General features: G+C 40.7%; 1 protein-coding gene across 1 annotated transcript in view; it reads right to left on the bottom strand.

Moving 5' to 3' along the window:
* Positions 1 to 19296, bottom strand: part of LOC120798997 (contactin-associated protein-like 4) — a 106508-nt gene that overhangs the window by 45881 nt on the left and 41331 nt on the right. The window contains exons 9-13 of the mRNA XM_040143796.1: positions 13886 to 14033; positions 10440 to 10646; positions 2559 to 2734; positions 2280 to 2426; positions 375 to 642 (exon numbers count right to left, since the gene is read on the bottom strand). Of these exons, the coding sequence (XP_039999730.1) occupies positions 375 to 642; positions 2280 to 2426; positions 2559 to 2734; positions 10440 to 10646; positions 13886 to 14033 (946 nt within the window). The remainder of the gene's footprint in view (positions 1 to 374; positions 643 to 2279; positions 2427 to 2558; positions 2735 to 10439; positions 10647 to 13885; positions 14034 to 19296) is intronic.

Genomic DNA, 19296 nt, shown 5'->3' with positions numbered 1-19296 from the left:
CAATATAAACTAAAACAATGAAGGTCTTTAAACTAGATTTTGTCGCAGAGTCCTTCAACAAGACCACGGCCACAAGATGGAGGATGGAGGACCAGTTGGAGTTGATATTTCGCTCCAGTGGTATAAATTTCAAACATATTTGAGATTAATCTAATTATGTAGACCCAAACAATATGGAGTAAACATGGGGGTCTGGGGCCCCTGGGCAGTTGCCCCCTTTGCCCAGTAGGTAATCCTTGACAGTTCCACGTAAAATCAAACAAATTCAAGCATATTTGTTTTGTATTTCTCAGTTAGAACTAAGATTTTTGGCTCTAAAGGTTAGTATCTACCTTTTTGACATAAGAATCAGTTTTATAGGTTGTTAGATTGACCTGTAATAAGCTCCAGCATTGCCCTGCCAGCCTTATGGATATGTAGCCGGAGTCTGGCCTCACTCAGGTACAGCCAGACTACTCCCCCTTGCTGAGGGAGGTCAAAGGTCAGCAGAAGGCCGGCCTTGTTCCACGTCCTGAACTGAAACCTCACGGACACGCCCCCTGAAGCGGATGTCGCTGCCCCCGGCAACTGGAGGAAGCTCTGGGGGCCGGGGAACGTCACGGCGACGGAAACTGGCTCAGCACAAGAAAAGGTCACATTGCCCTGAGATGGAGAGATGCAGAGTGGGGAGAGAGGAGGCGGGACAGGAAAAAAGATTACCAGAGAGATAAAACAACATTAAACATGAATATTAATCAGATACAGAGGGTGTGTCGATGTGACTTGTCGCAGTGATCTCATCAGCAAGTCTCCTTGAGAGTAAAAACCATGAATACAAACCGAGAGGACCAATGTCACCCAGTTCAGAGGTGTGGAAGGTGTGTATATGAATGTGAACAGTACAACAGTATATAGACAATGCAGTGCATTTTTTTTGGATTTGTGGTAATGACACCTGGTCCATTGCTAAAGCTGCAGCAGTAATATATTGCAGTTCTGGGTCTCTGCTGGGTATATCAGCCTGCTATCTTCATAATGCTGTGGAAATACAAATGACATCTAAAAGCCCTTTGTAGAGTAGTTAAAGTGATATATGAAAGTACATGGTGGAGCATGCAGCACCACTGCAAAATGTAAAGTAAAAAGTGAGCTATAAAATCCCCCAAAAACCACTCACTAGCACACATAGCCAAAATCCCCCTCAGACACATACATCATTGAAGGCTCTAATTCTTTTTATAATGCCTTTAAGAATGGCCAAAAGTATTCTCTTTATTAAAAACAACTAAGTGTAATTCTCTACTACCTCTAGAGCTACAGCACTCTTGTAAAACAGCCTCTGTTTGATCTTCAGCCATACATGTGACACTTTGAATAATTTTTAGCAAGACTTCTTGCTTCTCTGCTCTCTGTTCCTTTACTGTAACAAGATATCATTTATTAGAAGTGGTTCCGAGCTGCTCTCCGCTGAGCTCGCTCCACTTATTGTCATTGTAGAAACATCTAAAGGTCCTAATGACAAAGACAAGGAAGCGTTATTGACTGTCTAACCGTCGTCTACTTTCCTCTGTCCTCACATCAGTCACTGTCCTCGTTAAGACCTCATTAGCTTCATTAACCAGCTCACAGCTCATTAGCAGCAGCGACAGCATCCAGTTGATTTCCCAGTGGTTCTCTAAGGATGTCAACATGCCTTTAGACATACACATCTCCTACACTCTAGACGGTGATCTGTGGTTATTTATGCATGTGAAGGATTGGTTAGCACTGGAGAAGCTTCAGTGAATGTGTGTCATGATGTCTGGTAGGACGTCTTGGAATGAGAAAGTCACAAAAAACACCAAGCAGAATGTGTTATTAGCCTTTGGCAGGCCCAAAAGATTTTTCTGGTGGCCCAAATCTAGCCTGCAGCTTTTATCTTTTCCTTCAGTCCAAAGAGTTTAAGGAGACGAACATCAAAGGTCTTTGCTTTCCCCAAGTGATTCATGTCATCTGTCATCATCACGCTGGAGAAGGTAAAACAAGTCCATGTGTCACCACAAGTTATGTAGGCAATCACTTCTCTTTGTATCTACCCTTTTGAGCTATTGCTTATCTTGTAATTGATCAACACTGGTATGTATCTGAAGATGATGAGTATGTACAGAGTGGATTTTTGTCATTTAGGCTCTGACCTCTTCACTCCCAACAAGCATGGAAACAAAGTGGAAACAAAGGGAAAAACTGGCGAGTGACGATAACAATGGTTAGCTAGAGAGAGCCATTACAGTAACTGGGTGTTCACGGTTTAAGGTACTTACCATTAGAATAACTTGGTGGTCGTTGTGTTTAGCTCGTTCTATCAAGTTGAGGCCATTGTAGAGCAGGTTTTCCAGGCAGCCATGGAAGTTCCTCTTTGAGACGACTGGTTTCTGCGCGTCGAGGCTCTGGGCTGCCCCTACACTTAGCTGTATGAGGATGAAAAGATACACAGAATGGCAAAAATGAAACAAGCCTGAATTGCAAATGTGTATGCATGTGTTAATATTTACAGTATGTGTAAGTGTGTGTCGGTGTGAGGGCGGTGGGTTTCATCCCACCTGTTTGATGTCCCAGTGGCTGAACTCCGCAGGAATTTGAACCCTCTCAGTGTGTTTGTCCACAGTGAGGTTGAGGTGAGCGCTTCCCCGCTCCAAGGCAACGTGATGCCAATGCCTATCGTCTAACAGGCTGCCGAGGGAGGCCAGTCGCCGGGGCTCAGAGGATGAACTCCCACCTGGATGGGAGGAGAAGGAGGAGGGTTGGAGTAGACAGGCGGTGAAAGAGGAAGAATGAAGGAGGGAGAGGAGGAAAAAAGAGCAGGTCATGAGGAAGCAAGTGACAAAGACCAGAAGATAAAGGAAGAGAGGGAAGACGAAAATTGGACAGAAGAAGGACATGAATACGTTGAGGTGGTGGCGGAGGAGAAAGAGTGAGTCATAGGAAAGAAAAAAGGAGGGAAAATAGTTGAAAAGAGGGCATACAGGAGGGTAAGAAAAAGGATGAAGAGGGGGATAACAGGTCAGATAAACAACAGACAGGAGAAAGACAGGTGACAAAGAATAAAAGGAAAGAGAGTAAGAGGAAAACAAGGTTGGTGCAGGATCAGAGAGGAGGAAGAGAGGGAAGGTGACAAACAGAAGGATGAATGTGAGGAGGAAGAACAGAGGCAGGGAGAGAAAGTACAGCCATCAGTGGATGAAAAACATGAAGGATGGATGGATGGCAGAAGAAGAATTGGAGGCGGGTGAGTATAAAGCAGACAGAGAAATAGACTGTTATTGAAAACTAATCAAATAGTGAGAAATGGAAATTACAAAAACAGACTGAGTCAATTAATCAGCACATCACCGCTGTTTAATTTGCAAAGTCTAAGCTCGACATAAAAAAGAAGAAAAAAGAAACCTCATGCATAAAATGAGTCTAAACTTCTCTGGGAAACTGGATAGACAAAGTTTTTCTAATAGCTATTTGACTTGTGAGTGTGTTTTTTTCATTTTTTAATGTAGTCTGTTATTCTAGTCATTTGATATGCAGCTTTACCTCTATTAGGTAGAACAGCAGGTAATCTATTTTGTTTTTAGTTATGTCATTTGTTTGTTTGTTTTTCCCCGTTTCCCATCTTTAGTTATCTGACCTGACAGTCCGTTGTTTGTCACCTGACCTCTTGGTTTCTTGTCTCCTCATTGTCTGACCTGCTACTCTGCTTCTTCCTCACAATCCGACCTGGTGTCAAGGGAACAGCAGCACAATGACAGCAACAAAACACCAGCCTCCATACTGTGTCTAAATATTTCACATTTCTCAGAATCCCACAGAGAGGAGCACAGCTAAGCCATCCGCTCTCATTTCGTCAGGCGTTACTGGGGATCTGCATGCTTGAACTCAGAACTGAAGCCAAATGTGTGATGAAGTCAAATCTGAAAAACTGCAGAAGAAACACAGGGAGACATCATTAATGATAGATGAGCACCAGCCAAGCCAAATAAGTATTTTGTGGGGATCCATCCCCCCGAAGAACTAGGAAGAGAAACTTTGTGTTTCTGCTGAGAGAGGGGATTGCAGAAAGAGCTGAATACAGTCAGTCATTAAAAATGTATTAGATATTCTTTAGAGAGAGAGAATTCTAACTTCAGAGAGAACAACAGAGACTGTTTGGAAGATGATGGACAAATGTAAATTCTGATACTACAGCCCGTTTTGTGAGGTTATACATTTGATGGCAACGTGGATGAGGAAAACAGCTTCATCCAGACAGAGAGAGTTAAGATGTGGACCTCACGATACAAAGGGAGCCTGTCCTGTCAACACATCCATTGTGACAAATTGTTTGATTACAATCTGGACAAACGGAAAGAGACAGTGCAATCAATATGAGAGGAAGGATGGCAAGAATTAATAACACATAATATCACTTTACTGGCATTGATTAATGGAACTATTATTATGTTGATGCAGGTGGAGGAGACAGGGAGAGGACTTTATGATTGAGTGCGGATGATTTCATTACTGCTTGACTGGAATGAGAAAGGAAGAATCAATAAGAGAGGTCTGAGGGCAAGCAAATAGAAAATCACTTTCATGGTATTAACATACAGAAACATCACTATCTTTCTCTCCGCCTCGCTCTCTATTTTGTCTTCTGTTCCCCCTTTTCTTGGCAGTGAAGTCAGTTTTCAGTCTAGCAGCATCAGAGTGGAAGGACTTTGAAATCGTCAGACCATTTCAGAAAAATCTGGGATTGTGAGTTTTTCATTTCTTTACTTCTTTCATCACTGACCTTTATCCATATAGTATGTGTACTTTTTGCAATTTGTGAAAGGTCAATTTACCTTGTGCTTTTTCTGATCCAGAGCTCAAAGTAAAAGTAACTTGACCAGGTACTAACATTTTTGACTTTCAAAACTTGCTTCTGCACTTACCTTTATAATTTCACATTCACACTGAACTCTTTAGATCAGTTCTGTTTAATTTGCTTTTCAACAGCTCATTTTTAATGGTGCAAGAGAACTGGCAGCATTGCTTGATACATAGCCATCGTGACAAGACCTTAAAAAGCAGCATTGTTATTATTATAATTTTAAATCTTAAAATATAACCATTTCAGTAGACATTTCTGCTGAATTCCTGCTCTAAGTAGCTGTCATCAGTGCCTCTGTTATCAAAATTTGACTTTATTATTTTTGATACTTTTTACACAGGTCAAAGTTGCGCCACACATTTGATCCTTCTTTTGTGACAAAATGGACCAAATAAAGTCAACAAAACCAGATTATTTTCACAAGGCTGTACTTGCTACCTACTAGACTAAACAGTAGGAAAGTATTGTGATTTCTGATTATGAGCTTTCTTTATTTTGACTATGACCTGTTTTTCATGGATAAAATTCAGCTTAATTTGACCTATATCTTATGCCCCCATGAGCAAGAGACTAAACTCTTGGTAAAGCTGTATAGTGGCAAACGGAAGCACACTATGGTTGTACTGGTTTGGTTGTACAGGCATGCAGGTGCTGAACAAATAAACGTGTTCAGAAAAAGCCTTGGATTAAGTCTAAAACAAGCTTAAATTTCAGCATTTTGCCTCATGTGAAGTGGGATCAGACTGGATGTGCCCTACCGTACTCTGTGCTGAAGTGCACAGTTCCTTTGTCATTCCACTCCTGTCCTCAAGACAGTATCGCCCCATTGTATCTTGTCTGCCATTCTATTATGGCTGCTCAAAATCTGATTATGAAGAAAGACACTTAAAGCTCTTATCAGACAACGGGCCGGAATAATTATTTCAGCAAGTCGTTCTCATAAAGCACTGTGTCTGTCACATAATCAGCATGAAGCAGAAGCTCTGCAATTATTCACAACTTGGGACACAGAGTGAGAGGTTTGTTTGAAGTTCGTCTGCCTCACAAGTTTCCTTTTGTGTTTTTTTCCGTTTTTTTCCCCCTACTGATTCAATATAGAGAGTCAATTCTGTATCATAAGCCAAACTGTAGACACAAGATGAAAGAATGATGACAGTCCTATCCACAGCAGTTACAATATCTTCTTCTGTGTCAAACATATATGGAATGATCAAACTAAAACAAAGACATGCAGAATCATAATGTAACTCATAAAAGTCACTGAAAGTATGAGGGGGGAATAGGGAGACACTGACTACCTGCTTATTGCTGCCACTCTACAGCCAAAAAGGCCCAGTTGTAACCTGCATCAAACACTGGAAAAAGCTGCCAAGAATCTGGTTTCTTGACCTGATATTTATTTTTAATCAACTTTTGGGCTTTTATTCAGTATTTCGAATCACTAAAACTGGCATTTTATGTGGGGTGATTTGATAAGTGTTGCGAGATTTCCTGACGGGCTTAGCTACCGGTGCAGATTTTGAAACACGTAGTCACAATATGATCGTCCGCTAATTGTATCCAACAGGGGATATCGGCTGATAATAACCCTACAGCATAGCAAGGTAGGTGATTCACTGACCTGTGTATTACATTACAAGGCTATGAAGTAACCACTGTTTCTTCATGTGAGTTTAGATGTTCAGTGAAGGACAAACATCTTTCTCGAGCCAGTGAGACATTCCGTGCAGCCATTTGTATTGAAAATGAATCCAATTTCCGCAATGTAGGAACATTCTTTATTTTAATGACACTGCTTCTTAACATCCTCATCAAATCTACCTGTCAGAATCACAACTTTTCCCATACTGACCACCTGGCTTGAAATGAAGTCTTCAAATGTCACTGAGGAGTTGATAATCTTTGATAAAATTGATTCAGACACAAACCTTCCATTAAAAGCTGTTCTCAATGTGTGCCTCAAAGCTCGACAGTACCAATAATTCACAAGGTGGGTGAGCATGGTGGGGAAAGTGTGAGAAATTTGACCTATTTCAACTTTACATTAAAGACAAAAAAGGAACTGTACAAGAGTAAGACAATCAGCAAAAACAGGCTCTGTGGTGCAATGGATGGCACATCGGACTTCTATTTCGAACATCTGAGATGCAGTTCAAAGGTTGTGGGTTCAAATGCCACCAGAGTCGGGACTTTTAGTACCAGGATGGCGAAGAGGTTAAGGCATTGGACTTAAGATCCAATGGGCAATTACCCATGTGGGTTCAACCGCCAGTCCTGGTATTGGGTTTACCTTTACAGGGTTAGTGTTTGATCCATCAAGCTCAGGATCTGAGGTGTATGGGTTTCCAAGTAATTAAGTGAGTAGACACAAAGTAAGATGAATATGTGTCCACGCACAGCAACAGGGTGCATCATTTCAGTATGTTACGTGTCTGGTTTTCGATCAGCCTGTCACTCCGCTGCTCACTGACCTCCCCTGGCTATCCATGGCTGCACGGCTCAAATTCAAGTCACTAAAGCTTGCCTCCAGACTGACTTCTGGGTCTGCGCCCATCTACTTGAACTCAATCTTAAGCTTATGCTCCTTTTCAGCCACTGCGTTCCTCCAAGAAACGACGTCTGGCATTGCCATCCCTGCGCACGTGGCAATAACAGTCTAGACTGTTTGTGGTTCCCCCGACGGTGGAACGAGCTACCAAATATTATCAAAGCAGGGGTGTCCTTCTATTTTCAAGAATCTCTTAAAGACTCACCTGTACTGAGACTATCTCCTCTCCTAACACCTCCAACACCCCAGCATGCCTGACGCACACTCACTGTGCACTTTCGTTGCGCTTCTTTACCAGATCTCCTTGAACTTTGTCTTATTGAATAGAAATAGTAGTCAGTAATTACTTCAGGGTCTCCTACTGTACAGAAGGGTCAGGTCTGGGTGTGTTAGTGTTAGGACAGCAGCAGAGTTGATCATGCATGAGCTCAGGGTCAATGCACAGAGCAGATGACCTTAAATAACCCATCTGTAACTGAAAAAAGCTCACGCAGAAAGAAAAAGAGGAAATAAAGTAAAAAAAATGTGAGAAAAACTGCTGAAGGACACTGAACTGAAAAAAGGCTTATGGCCGCCTTTATAAAACATAAGAGGCACAGAACTGCGTTGGTGTATCCAAAAGACAGAAATACATAACAATGAATGTAGAGGAAAACAGAAAAGATGTTTGGGGGGAATATCAAAAGAGCGTGTGTGTGTGTATGTGTGTGTGTGTGTGTGTGCGTGTGTGTGTGTGTGTGTGTGTGCGTGTCAGGGACAGAGAGATATTAAAGAGAGGAGACAGAAAAATGAAGAGAGGACAGCTTTAAAAAGGAAAATGGTCTGGTCTGATTTTTAAAAAATAAAAGAATGGAAGATCTGTTGAGACAAACCAAGACAAACAACAGTAACTAGAGCAGAAAGTCTGAGAAACAGATAGAGCAGAGAGTCATGCAAGGAAACAAAAAGGGGAAAAGAAACAGATGAAGATGAAAGAGAAGAAGAGGAAATAGTGCTTGTTGTTTTCAGTATGGATCGGTCGCAGCAGAAGCGCTCAGTTTCTCTTCTGTCATTTCAATGGATGGCTTTAATTTCCTCTCCCTGAGCTGCAGTCTCTCTTCATGGTGACTGACACAGTTTTTCTTTAAGCTGATACAGTCTTTAAGGTGGAAGTGTCTCAATGTCTCTATGATGGCACAGGCTCTGTTTAAGGAGGAGCAGTTTCACCTGAAGCCCAGGTGGTAATCGTGTTTTAGTAAAACAGTTTGTCTTGAAGGTGACACAGTCTGTCTACTCAAGGTGACACAGATGTTCCTAAGATGTCTGGGTCCTTTTTAAAGGTGATGCACTTTTTTACGATTTACAAGGGAATATACAGTAGTTGTGTTAAAATGTCATACATTTTCTTTAAAATGTTCATTTCTTTAAGGTTGTGCTATCATCTATTCTCGAAGTGAGGCAGTTTCACAAGTTTACCTCTCGTGAGAGGAGATGGAGAAAGAGAAGGGACAGAGGAAAGTGGGTGGCAGACGGATAAAAGGTAGAATAGATGTATGCAAGAGGAAGAGGTGATGGAAGAATACGACACTGAGATGGAGAATATTTTGTATTTGTGGCAGAGAATTGGACAGAAAGGAAGATGAAAGGAAAGAAGAGAGAGGACGGTGTGGTGGGAAAGTTTTGGGGAGATGTGAAATGGAAAGGGGGCAAACAGATAGAAAGAATATAGATGGATGGATTAATGGATGGATCGATGGATCGATGGAGAAAGTATTTCAGCAGCCAGATGGGATTTCTAATGAGAGGAGAACCGTATGGTGATGATTCAGCATGCCAGCTTTACAACCGCTAGTTTAACCCCGTTGACACACACACACACACACACACACACACACACACACACGCAAACACACACAAACACACACACTCCCACACACCACTACACACCACCACTAACACATGCTACAGTAAACAGGAACCATCCATCACAGCTGTAACTAGACAGAGATGCAGCAGCCGAGTGTGAGCCAAGATTTGAACCAATCACGTGGGAGCGTGCGTGTCGGCCATCTCATCCAACCAAAACCAATCTAAAGTTATTTCAAGTGGTTTTCTATTGTCCCTGACCTGGTGCAGATCCTCGGTAACAATATGACAACAAAGTGACTCCTAATCTAAAATTGTTTCAGCCTAAGGTTTTCTTTATACTGGAAGTCCGAAACAAACAGTAGGTAGTAAATACCTGCTTGGTGAAAGGGATGAAAATGTAATGTTGCTTATCAGAGGAAATGTGTTTACCAGCCGAACTTTTATTTTTATAGATGTCAACATACTGAAGACTGATCATGTGTCAAAAAACTTTGACTCTAATGTTTTTGGTCTGTTCCTTGACATTGTCAGATGGGCCTTTCTGATCATTTTGGCTATTTTCGTATGACCTACTGAATGAAAAAAATCTGGCACATGTACCTCTTCATTATCTTCTCTTGATAAAGAAACTGATACAGAATCTTTACAGTCTTCAAATAAGTAGGTTTGTGAGAAAGATCATGTTGGGATCTTGTTTAATGCCTTTTTTGACAACATTTGATAAGCACGCTGTTAAATTGTCTTATCTCTGAATTACAAATGTTCTTCTTCCTCATTCGTTTTCATGAAATTTTGGTACAGTATATTTGGGGCGCCTGTTTTTTTTGTCTCCTTAATTTACTTTTTAAAGTAAAACTAAAGCGGGGGCGGCTACGGCTCAGGTGGTAGAGCGGGTTGTCCATTAAACCTGAAGATCAGTGGTTCAATCCCCGGCTCCTGCAGGCTTTATGTTCAAGTATCCTTTGGCAAGATATTGAACCCTCAAATTCTTCCTGATGGCTGTGCCCATCAGTATGTGTGAGTGTGTGTAAAGCGCTTTGGGTGGTCGATAAGACTAGAAAAGCGCTAGGTAAGTACAGTCCCTTTACCAGAGAGGGTTTTCTCCACTGTACTCACTATGTATGAGAAGATGTCCTACAGTATCAGTTTTTCAGCGGATACGAGTACGTATGTGATGTATTCTACCTTGTCTGAGCAGCAACAGTAGCTTTCCTCTCTCTAAGTCCAGGGTGAGGCTGAGTCCTCCCTCTCCCTCCGCGTGCGCCAATGTCCCAGAATTCCTCAGGGTTTTAAACTTCAGGGAGACGACCTCTCTAGATGTCCGCCTCAGCCTGGGACTAAACCTGTACACCAGACTGCTGCCCCTGCCGTCAAAGCTCACCACATCGGAGGCTGAGGAACAAAACAAAACAGAGGAGGACGAGTCAGGACTTTATGTTCAAATAATAGTAAAACATCCAAACCAGAGCCTTAACCAAAATCAGCAGCTGAGCAGTGATCATATTCTCCGTGTCTGGGTAAATCTCTGTGTGCTTTAATTTATTCCTTCATTGTGGATAATCGTGTGTCAGAGTTGCTGTTAATTTCATGCATTACTGTGAGAGTATGTCTCTCGAATGTGACTGAGGTTTAAACATTCAGGGTTCGCAAACAATGTCGACACTACACTACCAAAAAGACCCCCCCAAAAAACACACACACACACACACACACACACACACATACACACTCACCTACATCTGGACAGTTACTGTGATATTGTGGTTGCAGCAGAGGGAACGACAGACAGCGAAGACTGAATCTGTATTCTCTGTATCACTTTTCATCATTAGATTTCAGTGTCTGCCGCTTGGTGGGGGTTTGGGCTGAGGATAAGGCTGAGGTGAGCAGAGGTAAACAGTGTGTGTGTGTGTGTGTGTGTGTGTGTGTGTGTGTGTGTGTGTGTGTGTTGGGAGTGTGGGGTGTGTAGACTGTAAAGAACTGACTGCAAATGGACTTGTTTAAAACAAGTAGCAGCTGAGTTCAGCAGCAATTTCCTTTTCAGCCGTACAAGTAATTTCTCACTGAATGTTTTTTTCTTTAATGAACTTGGCAATTCTTTGACTCCCTTACATCAAGACTCGCACACCATCACACAACCACTTCGTTTGCACTAATGCTCTTATTGCGTTGTACAGTGTATTTCCTACAGAGCAGCAGGCTGAAGCCCCCGAGCGCTGAGTCATCCTCTTTGTGTAAAGCTGAAAAACATTAGACTGCTCTACTAATCTATACACTTTCACTCCATTCTGCTTAAGTCCTAGATTACTGGAGCTTGTTTATGGCACATGACGTGGGCACAAAAACCGAGCTTTTCTGTTTACAGCAAGTGCAATAATATGCCCTACACTGTTCACCACATTTGTGTTCAGTCCAGCATCTCACACGTTATTATGCCATGGGGTCGCGGGCGACGTGACACATTCTTACCAGCGACGTCACACTAGTCCATGATCAACATGTGGCGGTAAAAGGCCAAGAAAAGCAGCAGCGCACCAGGAAAATGCAGGGACATACGGAGATTGCTAGCAAGCACACGTTATTTTACAGGCCCTGTATTTTACAGCTAATCTCCTGGAAGCTTTCCTCATAATTTAGTAAAAATTAGCTGGTGTTTAGCTGTAAACTACTGGGAAAGGCCTACACAGTTTGGTTCTACAGAATTTTTGTCTGTCTGCCTAGGAAACTCTGTTGAATACTGGCATCTGTTTATGAAATATTTTTCACTTACCTACCACATCATTTCCTATTTTTTTCTTGAAAACTGAACATAAACAGCGGGTGCTTGATAACTGTAACAACCAACACCATCTCCATTTCCCCAATAATTAATACCAAATTGCGTAGACTTCTCTTGGAAATATCCTTGCAATTAACAGCTAAATATAAGATAATTTGTGGGGAAATTATATGGAAATCTTGAGGAAATTAGCTGGAAAATACAGGACCTGTAAAATGTTGCCAAAATCAGCTCTACAGATGTTCTATAGAAAGAAAAGGTATTCATCATGTTTGTTAGGCCTCAAGGATACACCAGTAAACATAACTTTGGCTTGAAGTAAAATCCACAGGGAAACTTTAAATTTTATGCTCAGCCTTTGAAACAGTTTTCTTAAGGAAAGAAAGTAAGTAATGTGAGAGATTTTCACGTTTCCAATACAGATTAATTTGTACTAGGAGACCAACTGAAAAAGATCGGATCGCTCCGTATCAATTATGGTACCTGACAGAGCACACTGTTTAAAAAACCAGTTTATTTGTAGTAGTGACTAATTAAATTATTGTATCAAAGCCCTTTGGAATATTAGGCATATTAGTATCAGCAAATATTTTTCCAGCATACCAGCTACGTGTTCAAAACCAATGAATTTTTTTTTCCAGGTTATTTAAACAAACCTTTCAGAGGAAGCAAGCAACTAAGTATCAAAAACAACACTGAAACTAACAGCTGTGGACAGAAACCCAGACAGTCCATATGGAAATCACATTTTCACATTCATATTTATTGTTTGATCAATATATTCAAGCTTATATGTGAGTGTGTGGGGCTGTTTTTGATATTCATGAGTATGTTGTGTTTTTATGAGGGAGGAAATATAGTAAACAAACAGCCGAGAGGACAAAAGTCAGAGCAAAGACACAGCGGGAAACTAAAGCTGAGAGGACGAAACATTACAAACACCTGCTTTATCAGTAAAACAGGCCAACCAGGTAATTCCACCTTTTACTGGGAATCCAAGAGAGTTATGAAGAGGATGAAGAATAAGAGGAAGAGCAGTCATATCCAAGAGGAAGTAATGTGCGTAAAGTCGTGCTGATCCTAGCCGCTTACAGGAAAATGAGAAAATGAAGCTACAACGTGTTTTTATGGCTTAAATAAGAGGAGCAGTGACAGATTTCCTATCTGTTTTTTATTCAAAATCAGAATCAATTCCTGGCTCAAACAGGAAACCTGTAATATTTGGGTTTGTATGGCGTCAGTACTGATATGAAAAACTGCTGTGTAAATTTGAAAAACACGCAGTTTGAATAAATCAGTCTTTGATCAATCAGATGTTTGTTTAGTTTCCTTGTGATGATGTGAAGACTGAAACTGCCAAGATAGTCTGTTGTGTAATCTGAGATACTGAAAAGGAAGAAAAGGAAACCGTTAACACAATATGCTTTGTGTGAAAAGTAAACACTTAAATACATGTTGTTTTTCACTGTTAATAACAGACGTGACAATGTAAAATAATTATGAAACACGAAAATATTTCCAACAAAAGGCTGCCAGAAAGCATTTGTGGTTTTTGTATTCATGGGAAATCACAAAAATGTACGTGGTGTTTCACTTTCATTGAACCAAAATTAAATCTATTATATATTGAATTTTGAGATAGTGATTCCCTCGATGATGTTCGGTCAGTCACAGGGATTTATCATTTTTCGGGTTACTGTAAATCCTCAGTGCAAACTAAATTTCCCTAGATGCCAGTGAACAGGTCCAGCAGGTTGTTTGGATGAAACCATTGACACCAGTGTCCAGACATTTTTCCAGCTGGACGAAAACCCTGAGGAGCATTCAAATTGGTAAGGAAGATGAGACTTACTGTAAGGACATCCGTAAGTCTCCAGCCGGAGTCCGATCCGCCCGCTGGGGTTCCAGTCCAGAGGAATGAGGCGGAGGAAGCGAGCGATCGCCGGCTGCTGCAGTTTGTACTGAACCACGCTGTCTGCATTACTGTTCCCTGGAAAAGACTGAAAACACACAAACACTATGGAAATATCTCAACTGCATATATGCATTAATGGTACTTCTAAAATCTCACAAACACATATAAATGCAAAGAAAGAGTTAAACAGAACTGCTTTTGAAATAAGAGGACTAAGAGTCTACAAGTCACATCACCAGCTTTGTGAGACAGTGAGCTAGATGCTAACATCAGTATGCTAACATGCTCACAGTTGTAGCAAGTATAATTTTTACCATCATAGTTTAGTGTGTTAGCCTGCTAACATTTGGACAAAAAAAAAAAAAATTTGACTTGATAATGGAGAGAGATGAAATGTTAAGGGATCATCAAAGTGATCAAAATTTAACCTGAGAGGGACGTGAACGTCTGCACGAAATTTTACCGAGCCACACTGGCATAGCTAAAAAGTACAGTATATAGAACCAGAGCTGTGTTGCACAATTTAGATGAAAGTTGAGTTTACTAAAACTGAGATTAATCATTTAAACCAACATTTAATCACGAGCTTTGTTTGTGACACAATAAAATACAAGACAAAAATAATAATATACCCTACTAGTCTGCTTGTAATGTTAAGAACAATTGTTTGATCTAAACTCAAACTCTAGAAAAATAAGCTATCAGTGGCATCATCACTATTTCTTTGATTTCAGTCTGTCTCATCTTTCTTCAGGGAGCTGTCATTTCAAAAAATCCTGCCATTCATGACGAAAAAGAAATACATTAACTAGAAGATACTTTATAATTAGCAAAGTGACATCCATTCAGTGCTAAAATATGGTTTTGGATTAGTTGAGTTTAATTATCAGCATAGAAAAGGAAATATTGAGTCTGGGGAAGATTTCAACATGGAGCGTTCAGCAACACAGGATCAATGATTCCTGAAGTCAATGAAGTAATTTACATTGATATGCTGCACAATTATTTCGACAAACATATCAACTATTACATCATCATCAACTTTTACAACACTCTGGCAATAAAAATACCCCAACTTCATTGGGAAAGTGCAGGGTTTTTATGTTAAATGAACATTAATGCCGAGCCCTATATGGTCAATTATTCCATCTCCAACACTTTTGCTGTCGTCCACCTATAGGTCGTCTGTGCAAGCAACTTATTACAACCCATAGTTACACTTTATTGTTACGCGAGCTCTAGCCGTCGAGTAATTATGACGGGGTGCAAAGGAGGAAGTCAGGCGACAAAGCCCACGTTGAGAGGAGGTCGGGTTGGATGGATAGGTCCACAAAACATCGGACTTTCACACAAGAAGCCACTGTTCATTTCCTGTTTGAAACTGATGGTCAACGTTGTTTCTTTTGTCCATGACCATTCCACAACCTTAACCGCCTGTGTATAATTGTAAGCATAACGACAGACGTCCCCTAACCTTGACGAAGTACTTGTCTTAACCCAAACCATGATCTTTTCCTAAACCTAACCAAGTAGTTTTTGTGCCTTAACCTAACTAAACCGAGACCGTATCGTGAACTTAACAGCTTGTTTATTATTATAACCATAACAACAGAGGTCCGTTACATCTGTAGCCATAGGGACGCTATTTCAGGAGACTCTCCTATGGGTCATATCTGAAAGTAAGGCCAAATAACCTGTATGGTTGTTCATATTGGAGGATTCATCTCCCAAGAAACTTGCATATATAGCCAACAGAAGATATGAATATGGCCTCTATGTTGTTTCTTGATGTGTATAATGAAGCTGACCACTGTGCCAACCTGTTTTATTATCATATCGAAAATACACCACATTCCCAGAGGCCAACAGTTAGTGGAAGCAGAGCTTGCTTGGTATAAAAATTTGTTTCTGATGAGGAGATAGAGAGTAAAAGAGATGGAACTCTTGCAACAGTTTAACACCTTTTCTGCTTTGGAAACTTCCACTTTGTGGAGATTATGTTCATTAACCTGCTTCATACAAAAATCTGTCTGCAGAGAGCATGAAAAGTATGAGCAGCGAATTGATCATCTGTTTCTTTCTGACTCTGGGCTGAATGCCCGATGGATCGTTCTCTTCATCTCTTTCCATCTCTTCCATCTGGCTATCTATCGTAATTACATCCCTCCCTTGAAGTTGACATGCAGGTTAACTGGCTCTCCCACTGCCGAATAAAAGCTTAGACACATAATTAACTTATTAAGTCCTTTGTAATTATAAGATAGTGGAGCTGGATCTCCTCATTTGATGAAAAGAGACCTTGAGTTTGATTGTAATAAAAGGAAATGTCAAAAGACAACCTTGCAATGTCACTTTTGGTAATTTTTTCTGCTTAAATTGGGTAGAGGGTTTATATTGTCTGTTTGCTGAGGACTTTTATCTCTTGGACTTTAGGAACATTTTCAAAATCTTACTGGAAGTTAAACTGACAAATCTATATCACAAATAAAGACATATAACACAACTCCTCTCCAGCACGGCGTGTTTTATTCACTAATCAATGTTTTCAGCTGTCTTGTGTACTGTATGTGTGAAGCTGAAATCTCTAGTGTTAAATAAAATCCAATGGAGCGTAACCTTAAGCAGAAAAATGATAACAGGGTTCTATGATTTGGTTCACCCTACGGGCAGGATGACAATGTTTAGTGCCTTCGAAACCCTTCAGAAAGACCATTCCAACAATGATTAATATGACCGACTTCTGATCTGCCAGCTCTTGGTTACAGTTTGCTTACGGTAGATGTAGGCAAGTGAAACTGCTTGGTTAAGGTTAAGGTTAAGGGCGGCGGATAGCGTGGTCATCCAAAGTCAGGTGCAGAACAAAGGCAGCATTCAAAAAAAAAAAAAAAAAGAGGCAGTAACCAAGTAACCACACTTAATTTTGCAAAAAATGCATAAATGCTCTAAATATAAAGGGGTAGAAACAGATATTACTGTACGCCTGGCACCAGGGGGTGACATACTGTACTATCAAAGACGAGGGTTAAAGATATTGTATTTTTCGTTTTAGTAAGAAGTGTTTTATATCTAATTCCTCATTTAAACAATCAGTACATTACTTAGTGTATATACCTAAAATGTTTTACATCGGAGAACCCCCCCCCCCAAAATCACCACTTATGGGAGACATCTTAACCTCTCAATACCAATGGCAGAGTATCTGCATAGTAAAATATTTGGGGATAATGGTGTTATTTTGTATTATGTGATTTAATCTTATGTGTTTTTTTCTGCATATATATCCTGCTGTTTGTTCACATAGATGTTCAATATAATTTTGGAAGCTTGCAAAATTCAGCACGCAGAATACTCATCTCCCGGGGGTCAAGGTTGCGCCATTTGTATGCCTAACCAGCATCCCTGACCTCCTCTCTAAGATGATGATAATGTCAGACTACTTCCCCCTTTCGTCGTCATGGACAACAGTTGTAATTCACATGGCCACAAGAGGTCCTTGTAAAGAAGATGTAAACATGTCATTTTAAGTGCCTGAATTAAAGACCACTGCTGTTGTTTTTCTGTTGAAGATAATTCCATATGGTGGTGTACAAGAGTAGTGTTTCTGTGTTTATGCGGTTGTGTGACAAAGATGTTAAGCGCATCGTCTCTGCAAAGCTCTGAGTAAAACAGAAATGCCTTTAACCCAACAAATGCCACTGAAGACAGGACAGAATCTCATTTACCTTTAGAGAGATTATGTAAATTATCCAACAGCAGCATTTGACAGTCACAGAGAGGGAGACTGAACAAGACGTGGAGAAAGAAAGATTAACTGTGAATGGGAAATAAAGAAAAGTAGAGAGGAATAAAAAGCAAGAAGAAGAAAAGGGAGGAGATTTAGTAAAGAGTATCAAAGGGAAACGATAGAGGAACAAAATGGAGGAGAAAAAAATCATATGGTGAGAAGAAAGAAGGAGATGACCAGCATTGTCAGAAATTGAGAAAAGAAAAGTAAGGGAGAGATCCAGTATATTTCCATGAACCCACAGGCTTCTGAAAAAAAGAGAAAACGAGGATGGAATGAGAGAGAAAGTAGAAAAGAGAAAACAGCATACTGCATCCCTGGTCTCCAGCCCTCTAAGCAGAAGCCCAGCAGGAAATATGTTGTGGTTGATCCAGCAGCTCTGCCGTCAACCTTCTCCTCTGACAGCCTCTCTAAGCCTGGCTGACTAACACACAGAAGTTCAGAAACACTTTGAAATGTGACTGGGATTGTGCAGTTTATGTAAAGTGTCAGATCAACATGTTTTTAAGCTTTGAGAAGCTGCTCTTTGCTCTCTCAGGGAAGATCCTCAGTGCTGAGATTAGCTGGATTCTCTCCATATGAGGAAACTGCCTCAGCCTGGCTTCTAATCAAAAGCTCCTCTTTCCAGCACTGTAACGAATTAGGCTTCAACATGAATAAATGTCCACTCTTATAGAAGGGAGAAAAATGCACCTTTTCTATGTTTCTAGCACTTTTTGATTCGGTCTTAGACTCAGTAGGGGTCTAAAGTTTGAAGTTTTTAAGTGGCTAACTGTGCTGACACGATTCACCAATGTTTTCTCTCTCTACAAAAACAAGATCAAAACTATTCCAGTGTCTCTGTAAACTGAACAATGTACCACAATGGGACAAACACAAGTCCAACACGACACTCGGGCATTGAGAAAACCCTCAAGTGAAGGGCTGTGTCTACTAGGAGGTGGGAGGTGATGCCTCACTGCCTCGGCTGTCCATCTGACGGATTTCTTCGTTATTCAGTTCTACGGAGGCCAGCTGCGCCTTTTCGCATTCTGGCTCTGGTGTGCCATGTTTTTGCCATGACTTCACGCACGATCAGTGCCAGAAGGAGTGCTTAAATGCCCAGTAAAGTAGAGGCAAGATTACCTAGCTGATGTCATCATTCCAGTGCAACTGAAAAAGATAGGTCACCCTGGGAAGTGTCAGAAATCAGACTCGTGACTCATTCACTCAGTCGCTTACTCTACAGCGAGTATTAGATAGAGTTTGAGATTCAGTTGGAGAGTAAGATGGCAAACTGATCATTCAAGAGGACAGAGTTCACATTACATTGTTTTCATTGAGAAAATGGAAGCAAGGGTTCTGGCACGTTTGACGATTTCCCTAGGTAGCCATAACTTTCACAGTCTTTGACTATTTGACTATTTATTAAAACTGTCAGTTTAAGAGGTGAACAAACTCAAGCACCTCTTCATAGAAAGCTCAAATGTGCACAGCAAGTATTCTGCGTTTATATCCAAGGAATCTTGTAAAACTTGTGAAAAAAAGAAGTGATGTATTCAAAGCCTAGCATAGGGAATATATG

Source organism: Xiphias gladius, chromosome 14 (assembly GCF_016859285.1).
Source record: "Xiphias gladius isolate SHS-SW01 ecotype Sanya breed wild chromosome 14, ASM1685928v1, whole genome shotgun sequence".
In the NCBI taxonomy this organism is placed as follows: Eukaryota; Metazoa; Chordata; class Actinopteri; order Istiophoriformes; family Xiphiidae; genus Xiphias; species Xiphias gladius.
Note: the sequence above shows the minus strand (reverse complement) of the source record. Positions and strands in the feature narration are given on the sequence as shown.